Source organism: Corvus moneduloides, chromosome 4 (genome assembly GCF_009650955.1).
Source record: "Corvus moneduloides isolate bCorMon1 chromosome 4, bCorMon1.pri, whole genome shotgun sequence".
Classification (NCBI taxonomy): Eukaryota; Metazoa; Chordata; class Aves; order Passeriformes; family Corvidae; genus Corvus; species Corvus moneduloides.
The window spans coordinates 60,677,066-60,690,708 of NC_045479.1; the positions used below are offsets into that span (position 1 = coordinate 60,677,066).

A 13,643-nucleotide genomic window follows, 5' to 3' on the forward strand; every position below is an offset into this window, starting at 1 on the left:
ATGTTAAATAAATAGTGTTAAATACGTTCTGCCATTTTTGTGTATCATGTTCAGGTGTTTATACCAGATTATATAATTTGAACTGCATTCCTGATCATCATTCTCTTAGAAAGTAGCATCCTCTAAATATTATTTGAAACTTCACAAATGATGGATTTTGGAGTGATGTTTCTTCTGTGGGTTTATGTTCTCTACCAATATATTTTCCATAACATTCAGTAAATGACCTATTACCTGCTCAGTTTATTTCCCAATATGCTTATTAATTTTGGTCTCTCTGATGCTTTGTTATAAAGGGGGAAACTTTTTTGGTGTATGCTAAAGTAGTCTGCAGTAGTTACTATGGTTTGAAGAGAAACTCTGTAACTGATCAGTGTTCCATGTAAAAAATCTGCTTTATTTTGCAGGTGTCCTCCAAATGATGCAAACTAGAATTGGTGCTCTACAAAGCACTGTTGATAGGTATGACATTCATTATGTAATTGGAAAGTATAAATTCTTATGTTCTATAATGCTATTTATTAACACTGCTATAAATAAATTTCTCTTCTTATTTTCAGAATTAGAGTCAAAATTGTTGACCCCTACAACAAAATAGTGTCTCGCACAGCTCAGCTAGCAAAACTTCAAGTAAGTTGCATGCAAAACATATTTTAAAAAATCCTTTTTGAACATGTGTTATTCCACAATTGTCATACATGGTACAGTTTTTCTACTCCAGTAGCCTGTAATTCATTGTCAGTATTTTTCTGAAAATCAGTATTTTTGTGTCTCTTCAAGAGCTACTGAGAAGTGCTTTATATTGCAAAGTAGGAAATTGACCTTTGCACTGGCTAATTGAGTTTTTGTAGAGATGAAGGGAAGAGGGAAGGGTTATCTGAGTACAGATTAATTAAATTCTCATAATTGTGTTATTTTGGTATTTAATGTTATGGTGCTGTTGTGCAGAAGATGCTTTTCGCCCCTAAGTTAATGCAGGCTTTGCTGCAGTTTAGTAAAGAGTTTGGGAATTATTTCAAAATTCTTTCAAATTTCTTCAAAAGTCAAGATACAACTTAAGGAGCCATTTGTGGTTGTGGAGTTTTGTAAACCCAGGTGCATGGCTGTCCGTGCCTTTTAAATATAAGTGGAGTCTAGAGAAGAATGTAGATCTGTGTTAGAGGATAGCAGTGGCAGAGAGCTTATCACAATGGTGGTGAGATAAGTGTCAAACACTTCCACTGATAATTTTATAGTAGTTGAAAACTATTCCATAGATCTTCAGGAATCATGTATCTGCATTCTATTAAGTTAATGGTTTGAAACGCAACACAACTCCAACCCCACAAGTGTTTAATGAGTTATTGTTTAACTATTTGTCTTTGCAAGTTTACCTGAATTTTGAGCTGTGGATATTCACTCAAGTAGATTGCAGTCTTCAAGTGACTGCTGTTGTAGAGTAGATGAAGCTGCAGACTCAAGCAGTTTCTAGTCTGGGGACTGGTGAAGCAGCTGCACTGTCTCTTGGCTGAACTTCTATTTTCTGTGTTACTTTCAGTAGCAGTGAAGTTCAGCTGGGAGCTCTTAACACTGTGCAGCCATTTTGGCCAGATGCTTCTCCTGCTGTTTTCAGCTCCAGCTGTTACTCTTCTTGCCACTGGCCAAAAGTCCCATTACTTCCATGTGGCAGTTTAGGTGCAGATTTTTTTGATGTTCTCTGAGATGTGTTGTGCATGTAGAAAAGGTTGTAGGAATGTGGGGCTAAAGAAGATAATTTCTGCACTGTCCTTACACAAAGTCAAACTGCAGAAGGATGTCTGAGAAGAATGAGTCCCTGGACTTAGGAAATGTTTCTTGGGTGCTCTTTGTTTCCTCTTGGCTGTTACATGGGTTTTCCTGTGGTGTGAAAGCAGCATCCATTCAGGGTCAGCATTGCTCAGGCTGTGCCAGGGGATTTGTAATAACTGACTTTTCTTGCTGTAAGTCAGAAAAAAGAGGTGCAGAGTAATTGGAAGCCTGGTAGGCTGCTCTTCCTAACATCAGTGTAGAAAGAGGAATGATGACTCCAGATTCTCTGCCACTGAGGGTCTATCCTCAGCACAAGAGCTGCTGTCCCTTCTTGTGTTGGCAGATACATTGTGAGTGCTTTATGTTGCACTGTGCTGCTGGAGGAGTTGAGGGTCAGGATACCTGGATTGAGAAATGAAGGTGAATTTACGGAGAGTTGAGTCAAATCTTAACTCTCCAGCCTCCTAAAGATGCACTGCTGGGCTGTCCTTTACCCGGGGGACTTGTTTGTTGAGGAAGGAGGGGCACACCACACAGTTCACTCCTTGGTGATGACAGGGCTTACAACATGAAATTGCCCCCAAATGTGAGACTTGTGGCTTGGGACATTGTCAAACTTACTAATTTTATCAGTTGATCTACAATTGGTAGAAAAAGGTAGCTGGTAAAAGAGGTTGCCTTCTGTCCAAATCTGTAGGGTTGGCAGGTATGTTTTGCTGGAATGCATGATGTTTCAGTGTGTCATGCACTTGTGATGGTGTTATTTTAGTACTTCTCCATTGATTGCTGGGGGACTGCTCACTAACTGAAGGAATATTTGACTTGCATAAAGCTAGATTTTGCCATCCTTAATTGTTTTTAATATAGTGTGGCTTTTTCATAAACGTTCTCACTGCAGGTTTGTTGTTAAACTTAAAATCTAGTCCTGAATTCTAAATCTCTGTTATGTGCTTGTACATGTTATGTCTTGCTCTGCTCTTAGAGCTTCATGGCATCCTAAGGCAGCAGCAGACTCACTTCCTGCTTTGAATTATACTGTCCTCTTCTGACTCTTTCCATAGTTGATCACAAGCTAAGTGGGAGTAGTTAACAGCTGAAATGTGTAGACAGGGAGTTTGTCCTTCAGAAGGTTCATTTCTGTGCAGCTCTGTTTAACTAAATGTTTCAGTATCTTGGTGTATGAAAAACTTTATAATAGCCAAACATGTCAAACATTGAAAAAAAAAATCTGTATTTTAAAGTTATTTTAAAATATTTACCAGTAGCAGATGTCATCGTGATGCTACTGTAAATAAATAGTAATTGTAGTCTAAGATAGTGGACTATCTCCTCTTCAGGCTTCATAAACAACAGAATATATACATTCAATTATCTTGCATGTTTGAGCTACACACTGGAACATTTTCAAGTGACTCTTTATAATTAAGTCTTCTTTCAGTAATTTCTTAAAACTAATTTGAGATTAAAGGTAAGAGGCTTTTTGTTTACTCAAATTGTACTAGTAATTTCTGTTATTGTTGATATGTTGTTTTAAATTTCAGGAGATAGCTACCATGTAATCTCAAAAAAAATTGGGGTTTAATTTTACTTAAAATGACCTGGACTAACTGGAGCCATTGGCCTTTTCCAAATTAATTCTTGCTTGAACAGTAGAATTCGTTCCTTCTTGGATGAAAGCATCTCCTTTAGAAAAGCATACTTGTCCAACTCAGGGAGGGAATGTTCCCTGAATTAATTCAGACTTCTGTTATGTGGATAGTCAGGTTAGAGGATCTGGCATCTGTGAACAACTCCAAAGATACAGTTCTTTGTTTCTGTCACATGTCCTTATATATAGCATTCTTTTACAGTGACTGGGAGTTTCATTAAGTTGAACAACTCACATAAATGAAAATACTTGGGTGAAACAGAATCTTTGTCAAGGGTACAATGCAGTAGAAGTCACTATGAAATTTAGAGTGCATCTTCAGTGTCTTTGGATTTTTTTCCTCCTACTAATTCCCAGGGCCAGTAATCAAAACTTTTTTTTTGCTCTTGTATCTAAATATAACTTTCCCTATCTCTTACTCTCTTTTAAAAGATTGTTTCTTGGGACAGGAAATAATAAGCAACAAGTCAACGAAAAAGAAATACTCTTGTGGCATGTAAAGTAAACAATGGTTCAAAAATAACAGAAGCTGAATTTGTGGGGAAAAACATTAGCCAGAGGTACACAGTTGGATTAGAGAGTAATTAATTTTGAAAGCAAAGTAATAATACTATGCCCTCTTATTTGGTGAAGCATAGTGCACTATATAAAGAGCTATTTTTGATTAATCTGGCAGAAATTTAGTTCACAGATATGAAAGTGATATGTGGATCAAGAGTTTTCTAATTAAAGAAATGAGTTAATAAAAATTAATACATTAATCTCTCAAAGCAGGATAAGCCCCACTTAGTTCTCAGTAAGGGTAATAGAAATCATGTGGTTAAGTTGTCACAGAATGCTTAGAAAACTTGCACTTCAGACTGTGGTAGAGAGCCTGAAGCAGCAAGAGTAATTGGGCTTTCCCTGATTTGCCTCAGTGGGGTTTTTTCTAATTTTTCCTTTTTGTTCTGTCTAGATGTTTAATAAAATGAAACTATAAATATTTGTGGATTTGTTAGTTTGTCCTGGCACAGGGGAGAGACTGACAGGTTGTACAGTCTGCTGTGGATATTGGTTGAAATTATTCACTTGTGCATGTTTTCATATGGGCACTTTAACATTAGTTTTCAATAAATGAACTTGAGTCTGAAAAAGAGGTTCTAAGTCTTTTGGATACTAAATATTTTTTTTAAGTAATTTTAAATTAATTTTGATATCCATAAGGTTAATACTTCAGGAGACTTTGCCTTCAGTACCAGGGAAAGTAACTCCAAACAACTATGTCATACCTGTTCCAAATTTCTCACTTGCCACTCTTGTTAATCTCATTGCAGATATTGGACCCTACCTATGACTGTACTGAAATCTGAGTTGCATTTTTGAATTCTACTTTAGTTGTTACCCACTCCAAAATGTTGCTGTTCCCATAGCATGTATTTCAAGATATTAATTGAGTGAAAAATTATGAAACTGTTATGTTTGATTCAGATGTCAGCAATGCCTGTTACTCTTAATTTGGTGCTAACAAAAACATACATGAATATGTTTCCTAAAAATTTATATATATGTCCATATTCTTAATTTTTAACCAAGAATGCCTTGTATTTTAATAAGCATATGAAAGAATGTGAACTAACAGTTGGCTGAATGAAGGTAACTGGCCTTCTGAAAGTTTTTCTGAGAATTAGTTTTTACGTATATGCCTACCATAAGAGTCAATACCTATAATAACAATTTAGTCTTCAAGTTTTATTGTCTTCTGAAGTAACTGCTGCCATTTTGTTTATTTTGGATGAGTATTTGATTGGCAAAGCCAACTTCTTAACTTTGCTAAAGCTTAAAGAGGGGAGGAGTATTGAGAGACATGCACAAGGTAAAATAAAGCTCAATTCTAAGTAGGAATAGAACATGCCTCTGTCATGGGGTTCTGAGTTTCTTTTGTTTTTGCGTGGGTAGTGACAGAATAATCTCAGTAGCCCCATGAATGTAATTACCAGCTTTTCAAAGTCTTGGTCTATATAACATAGAATCATATTAAAAATTTTTGAAAAAAGGGATTTTAATGTTCTAATGTTCTTTGTTTTTATTTGCATTCACATTTCCTTTTTTGCTCAAGATGTTTTCACATTTGAGTACTGGTATTATGTGATAATAATGTACTGATAATATCCCCTAATGCCACAATTTCCTTGCAGGCTGCCTGTGACTTGCTGCGGAGGATAATACGCATCTTGTATCTCAGTAAGAGACTTCAAGGACAACTGCAAGGAGGAAGCAGAGAGATAACAAAAGCTGCCCAGAGTCTCAATGAACTTGGTGAGTCCTTAAGTCTTAATTACTTGTAGATATATTTTTAGCTTGCACTCACATGATTCACACTAGTGTTTGACTTAAAAAACAAAGAAACACCCAAAACTTTGTACTATGGTTCTTGCTTTCTACTTCCTGATTTAAATTGAGAAATGGTGTGGACAGAACTTATTAGTCCTTTACCTTTTTTCATATGACTTCTCTAAATACAGGTAGTTAATAATGTGAATATTCTATGATAACTTGTGTTCTTTTGGGCAACATTGTTTTTGTGAAGGAATTTCTTACTGGTTTATGTTTCTATAAAACATCCTCAGAGGCAGCAGATAAATATTTAGCTTTTAGGAGACGTTGCACTATGATAAGGCATAGTTTAAATTAGTTAATGTCCTAAAAGAAAGATATTGGCCCTGTGACTTTTATGAAAGCCATAGGTGATATGATATACAGATACCTAACCTAATTCAGATACTGGAAGTGTTCTGCTGCAGTAGTGACTAACTTACCCTTTATTTTATTGGCTTCTAGGAAGAATAATGGGGTAGTTCTCATGAAGGCTCATGTTACATTGCTAGAATGTTTTCTGTACTTGAGCTTGGGAGGTTGCAGGCTGCAGGATGCAATGAGGAGCATCCCATTAGTCTTGGAGAGATAGTTGGTGGTGTTGTATATGGTACCTTGCCAGCTGTTTCTCCTCTGATTTAATGGTATCAGATTCCAACTTCCAAAAATAGGTTGTGGGAGGGCTGAACTATCAAACATTCAGAATCATCCTGAAGTTTATTTTGCGTATTTGTCACTACTGCTCTTTTTATATTGTGTGATCAAAAAATTATTAGACAATGACTTAATCTTACAACTGGCAGATGCTGTGTTGCAAACAGAAAGTTTATATATTTATTTAGTATATCAGTCTGATTGAAGCACTTAAGTACCAATTATATCATTCTAAGGTAGAATATTTTTTCTGATTCTTTTTACTTTTCTTTCCGTTTTGCTCTCGCATTATATCTTCAGAATATATAAAGTAATACTGTCTGTTAACTACCTGGATTGCAAGTGTTGTGGGATTAATTTGAGTGCTAGATCCTATTAAACAAATTAGTACAATTTAGTGCTAATCTAGATGTTTAGTGTAGATTTTAGGATTTCTTTCTTTGAAAGAAAATGCCTTTTACTACTGGCCTTCCTGTCTTTTTCTTTCACTGTTTAACAAAAGAAAGTGCAAGCTCTTTTTTTAAAATGCCACATTTTTTTGAGTTTCTTGTTTTCAAATACTTGGTCTTTTCCTAAAGCTCAGCAAAGTCCGAGTAATTATTGTTAAAGATGAAGGGAAGTGTGTCCCCTTGGGGGACCCTTTTGAGTTTGATTCTACAGTCCATGGCAGTAGCCAAGGCCTGGGGTCCTTAATTTAATCCTTAATTCTGGATGGTTTATGGCCAGGTAAAGTACCTGTCTATTGTCATTTCTCTCTCCATCTTATTTCCTGGTATCTCTTCCTTTTTCCTCTCATACCCCTCCATCTGCATCCCTCCTTCATTTTTGGCTACCTGTCCTTTGTTACCATCTACTGCCCACCTTGGCTGGTTTGAATTCTTCCTGCTTCCCAGCTGGCCATGCCTCCCAGCACCTGGGTGGATGGGAACACCCCCCTGAGGAAATGCTGGTGCAGGGAATTGGAGGTCCGTGTCCTGTGTGGAGAGGCAGTGATTGCTGGGTGTGGGGTGGCTCTGTTCCAAGGGGAGGAAAGTGCATGGGGGCTGGAGTCAGCATGGGTACTGCTGTGGGAGTCAGCGGGAAGGGAGTGTGCTGCAGGGAACCTGGGTTGTGGGATATGACTGGGGAAGCACTGTGCTGTGCTTCTGGACTTGGAAAGCATTGGAATGGGTGGGAAATCTCTAGCAGAGAGGTGGTGGTGGTGTGTGGCAGGAGAGCACTCGGGATGGGGTGGCTTGGGGTGAGGTTGTGGAAGTGCTGTGCTTCAAAAAGATGGGAAATGTGATGTGGTGCTCTGTGGTGTCAGGAGGGTGGGAAGCATGGGGAACAGGCACTGGGTGCTAGCAATTTGGTGGTGAGATACGAAAGCTTTGGGAGGCCTGGGGAAATACTACAACATCCGATGGTAGTAAATAGGTGGTAGACATGAGTGGTGTGAAAGGCTGGTATTGGGTAGGGACCTCTGTGTCCCAGAGGCTTGCTTTTGAGTTGGGGTTTATGTCCAAGATGAATACTGATCTGTGGTTTTAGCCAGATATTCCTGAATATCCCTTTCATCTCTCATTCAACGAAAAAATCATTCCATTGTTTATTATCTTTTCATTGTACATGTGGTGCAGAATAATTTCTGCTTTGTCAAAATCAGCACTGTGATATTGCTGTGAAAGCTTTGCACTTGCTGCGGTAAAAGATACCTTCCATTGTTTGTAAGGTGTTCTGATGTTGAAATAACTGTCAAGTGTTTTCTATGTACTGCTACACTCTGTATGTTTGAGGGACACAAATGTGCGTGTTTAGGTATGTATTTAACACACATTCCTACAGCTGATCTTTGTTAGTTCACTTACAGCTTTTACTTAGTTGTGTCTTGAAGTTTATTTTGCAGTGATGGGAAAGGCTATGGTAAATATATAAAATATTTGAATTAGGTAGAAATGTGGGTCAGTCAGAGGAACTACAAGAAACAGTAGCTTTTACTGAGAAGCAGTTTTTTCTGGACACCTAAAGTTGCTAGTAGTCTGCAGATCTCCAGCTTCAGTGTATGATGTTAGGAAGATGCTTTCTCTGAAACCATTTGGTAATATTTTGACTGCAATCTCTACTTAGAGCTGAAGTAGATCTGAAATTCCTCTGTGCTGGAGTTCCACATTCTTTGAAATTAACTTCACACTTTGGCAAAGTAAAAAGAAAAACTGAATTTCCTATGTAATTTTAGAGATTAAAAGTGATTTGTGAGTGTGTATGTGTATATATATATATTTATATAAAATTAAACCCCAGACTTCTTCAACTCTTCTACCTTCCAACATACTTTGGGTTCTCTAGCAAAGCAGAGTAATCTATTAGCTGCTTCTCTACTGCTATTTCTTTGTATCATACAATCCAATTCAGCGTTTGCATAGGTAAAACAAGTGCCAATATTCAGATGTCACACAGTGCCTAATGCAGTGAATTATATGTTCTGACTGTGCTTCTTGGTGGTATTTAAATACAAGTATTTTATAAAGTGAAAAAGGAACATTCCTAAGCAAGATTAAACACTAGAATGTGACAAGAAAATGGTACATTATATACAGTTCCCTTTCACAGAAAAAATTCTGCAGGCATTAAAATATCAGCTGTCTTCCATGAGGGATGCGGAAATTACTGTCTTTAACAGTGGCCAGTTAACTTATCCAATGGAGATGAAAAAATTCTGAGTTGTGCAGCAAAAGGCCAGTTTAAGCGTGGACAGGTTAATTCCATCTGTCAGTTACAGAGCTACCTCTGGACAACAAAGGATTTCTCTCTTTCCCTGATGTCATCATTATTCATATAAATACCTAGACTTCTTTTAATGACAATAAATTCCTCATCTCTATATATGCTTGTATTATAATTTATGTCTCAGCAACTTAATCTGTTTGCTTAAATGATCTTGTGAATATATAGTATTTCAAGGCAGGCTCTTGAACCAGCCATAATGTTGCTCTTTTGTAAACTCAGACTTACTCTGTGACTAAGCTGTGCAGTCATAAAATGAAGGAGAAGGGATCTATTAAAATACAGTGTCAGGTATCTTCCATATATAGAAGTTGTTCCAGGAAAACATTGTCTTCCATGTTACTTAAGAGAGAATGGGCAAAGATAGAACTATGACCTTACTTTAAAGCTAAATAGTTCTAAAGAAGTAACAAAATATTGTCAGTTATTGAGGTCTAGCTAAAATGGAGAAAACCCTATGTATGCATTGTGCTCCTGTTGTGGTTTAACCCCAGCCAGCAGCCAAGCCCATGCAGCCTCTTGCTTGTTCATCCTTGAGTGGAGGTGGGGTGGGGGAAGGGTAAAGTGAGAAAACCCATGGGTTGATATAAAGGCAGGTTAATGAGTAAAGCAAAAGCCAGGCATGCAAGAAGAGCAAAACAAGGAATTAATTCACCACTTCTCATGGGCAGGCAGGTGTTCAGCCATACCCAGGAAAGCAGGGCTCTGTCACACGGGGACACAGACACCATCACTCTGAATGTCCCCCTCTTCCTCCCTCTTCCCCCAGCTTCATATGCTGAGCATGACACTGTATGGGATGGAATATCCCTTGGATCACTTGGGCTCAGCTGACCTGGCTGCGTCCCCTCCCAGCTCCTTGTGCACTCGCAGCATCCTCACTGGTGCAGTAGGGTGAGAGGCAGAAAAGGACTTGACTCTGTCTAAGTCATGCTCAGCAATAACGAAAACATTTCTGTGCTATCACCACTATTTCCCACACAAATCCAAAACACAGCCCATATCAGCTACTATGAAGAAAATTAACTCTATCCTTGCTAAAACCAGCAAAATCCTTTATAAAGAGGGAGCAAAGGTTACCTGGGCCAGTTTTTTAGGTTTAACATCACAATACAAGATTTAAGGAAATTCAAAGAAAATAGCTTGTGAAGAAGTGTTGCTGGGCTGGAGAAAATTGAAATTAGTTAGGGAATGCATGATACTAGGTGAAATACAATTTGAAAAAAGTTATTTGGCTGTGCCTGGAAGGCCTCTTTGTAGCTGGTATAATGTAGGGGGTGGTAGTCTGGTCTTCTAAAGTGTACCCCAGAACTAGTGACATCCGCACAATGGTGACAGTAGTCTTGGACATGAAAAATTCTTCTGGAGACTAGAAATAAATTTGACTTAGCACTTTTCTAGGGTAAACAATATGGATCATACATGATTAAAAAAGCAAAAAAGCCTGGATAAAGCTGATACGTCAGTTAGAGTAGAAATTAGAGGCAATGGAATGAGGAAAATTACTTCTTATCTGCCTCTCTTAATGTGGTTTGCATTGTGGGACCTTGTCTTTCCACTATTCAGGTTTCTCTGTTTCAGTGCACTTTTCTAGTATTGCTGCTACATGTAGTACCCTGAAGTTTCCACTGAAAGGGAACACTGTTGTAAAGACTGTGAGTTATCTATGGTACTGCAGCTCATCACCCACTTTGTGTCATGCACTAATACAAAATAGTGCTTGATGTAGGGAGACAACATGGTCTGTGTTTCCCCTAGCTTTGAAAATATCATTAATTAGAGCAATATTATAATCCCAAATATTATATGCCTAGAAAGTACTGTTTTCCTTCTTGTTCTCTACTGCTAATGGGCCTATTTAGTAGAAAAGAGAGCATGTTCCTTTGTGTACATATATATAGCATGTGTATGTATATACACATGTATATAATAGCATGTGTATGTATATAAAGATTTATTATATTCATAAATACAAATATGAACAATATGTATATCCATCTTAATGTATCTTAGATGCTTTTCAGAGTAATCTCATTGTTTTTAGTGGTTATCTTCGTGAATTCTGGGGGGAGAGATTAGATTCCCGAATCTAATGGAGAGCTTGTTTTATTGAAAATAGAACTTACTGCAATCTATTTTAGACAATTCAAACTAACTTGACTTCCTTAAGCAAAGGAACTCCAGAACAAATAAACTATTTGTTGGAGTCTATATAAAAGTGCTATTAAATAGTAGGACACACAGATTTATCAAGAATGAATCCTGTTTAACCAACCGTATTTTCTTTGTTGGCAGCATAACAGGCCTTGGGACTAGAGAGATCAATGACTGTCTTGTAGTTTGATTTAAATAGGGCTCTTGACACCATTGATTTAAATAGGGCTCTTGACACCGTGTCACGCTAGCAGGATCAGCAATAGAATCCAGATGAAAATGTCATTCATGCAGTGAATTCAAAAGTTTAGAGTAAGCTGTACCCCAAAAGCCTTCATCTGTTGTTCACTTACCCATCAGTATATCAAGTGAGGTGGTGTTAAAACGTGTTCTGTAGCTGGCTTGTGTTTTCATTAATGATTTGAGTGATGTAATATGGCATATATCCTTATTAAATTTACAACCAATAATCAAGCAGAGAAGAATGGAAAGTATGTTGGGAAACAGGGTTAGAATGAAGGATATTCTTAGCAAATTGGAGATACATCTCAGCTGAACTGATTTTATTTCTCTTTCAGACAAGTGCTAAATCCTCGCAATAAATAGTTGTAGTTAAGAGGGGGAACAGGAGAAATTACTGTATGGATTACAGTTCTGCAGAGAGAGTTGATAGTTCCTCACAAATTGAGTGCAAGCCACTTGTTCATTTATTTTGTAGCAGTGTGACATTGTTGGCAATGAAGTTTGTACTCATCTTTATAAGGAAGGGTGTTGTGTACAAGGCACTTGAAACAAATCTTTTGTTCATGCTTCAAACAGTATCAAGTCCCTTTTGAGGCCCCTCATTGAAGGAAGACTTAGGTTAATTGGAGAAAGTCCTAAGTACAGCAACAATGATGGCTGAAGGTCTAGAGGATGGTCAGTGGGTGGAGGAACTGGAAGTGTGTGGCTGTGGTTTGGAGAAGAGGGGTCTGAGAGGGAGAATAATGTTCTTCAGATAAACAAAGGTTTTTCAGATGAGAAGGGAGTAAGTGGCTCTTCATATGCACTGTGACCAAAACAAGAAGTAATAGGCCTGAAATGAGGCAAAGGAATTTTTTTTCTAAAATGTTAGGAAAGAGTTCTGTCAGCAATGGTAGTTTCAGGGGAGCTATGAAGTCAGTATTTGAAGCCTTTTTAAAAGTGTTTTACACAGAGCATGTAACAGGAATAAAATCATATAGTCATGGAATAGCTTGGGTTGGAAGGAATCTTTAAAGCTGATCTAGTTCAACTCCTCTACAATGAGCAGGGACAGTTAGATAGGGATGGTTTTGCCTTGAAGTAGGAGACTCAGTAAGGTGATCTGCTACCAATCCTTTGTTACTCTTGGAGATGTTCCCCTTCTCCCTCAATTTTTGGTTGGTTTTTTTTTTTGGTTTTGGGATTTTTTGTTTGGTTGTTTGTGTGTTTATTTGGTTTTGGTTTTTTGCTTTGGTTTGTTTGTTTGTTTTTGGGTTTTTTGTGTGTTTTTTTTTTAGTTGGAATTTTTTTAATTGGAATTCTTGATGTAAAATATTCTTTACAAGTTGGTTTGTTGGGCATTGTTCCCAGATACCTCCTGGAATATTATTAGGACAGTGTGACTGGAAATTTCATGCCATCACTTCAATTCAGCCTCTTCTTATCATTCCTTCAGATGAAACAGATAAATCTCCTCAAAGACCTTCAGCTCAACCCTCTGACAGAATTACTTCTCTTCTGGTTGTGACTGACATTCACGAAACTTCACACAGTTCATTGTGTTACTTGAGTGCTGCAAAAACTGACCCTCAAAAGCTATGATGTCAGTCTGGTCCAGGAGAATGCAGTGAGCAGGAAAAAGGAAGTAATACTGACTATGTGAATGGAAGTGTCCTGTATCTAATTTTTTTTCCCCTTTTCTGGGAAAGAAGGCAAGCTGTCCAACTGTTTTTAAGAAAGATGTTACTCTATTTCTCTTAAGTTTTTTAGTATTTGGGATCAGTGATGAATATTGTTTTGTATGCATCAAAATACTAAGCACTACTAGTTAGTATTCAGGAAACAACAGTTCTAATTTGCTATTTTAGTAGTAAGTATTCACAGTAGTTTATTTTATACCAGTTAGCCATATCTGTTGCAAGGTGGAATTAACTTTACCTATGATTTCCACGGTGTACCTTATTAATTGAGTATTAAAATAGCATAAGTAATCTAACTAATACACAGTGACTTATTCTGAAGTGATTGCAGATTGGCTGACTGCAATATTTGTTCCTCAGGTTAAATATTATTGTCTAAAAGC

At 37.4% G+C, this 13,643-nt stretch overlaps 1 protein-coding gene across 2 annotated transcripts in view; it reads left to right on the top strand.

Annotated features, from left to right (window-relative positions):
- COG5 (component of oligomeric golgi complex 5) overlaps positions 1–13,643 on the top strand; it is a 185,334-nt gene that overhangs the window by 4,654 nt on the left and 167,037 nt on the right. For both annotated transcript variants that reach the window (XM_032106060.1, XM_032106059.1), the window contains exons 4-6: positions 408–462; positions 561–630; positions 5,590–5,710. In XM_032106060.1, the coding sequence (XP_031961951.1) occupies positions 408–462; positions 561–630; positions 5,590–5,710 (246 nt within the window). The remainder of the gene's footprint in view (positions 1–407; positions 463–560; positions 631–5,589; positions 5,711–13,643) is intronic.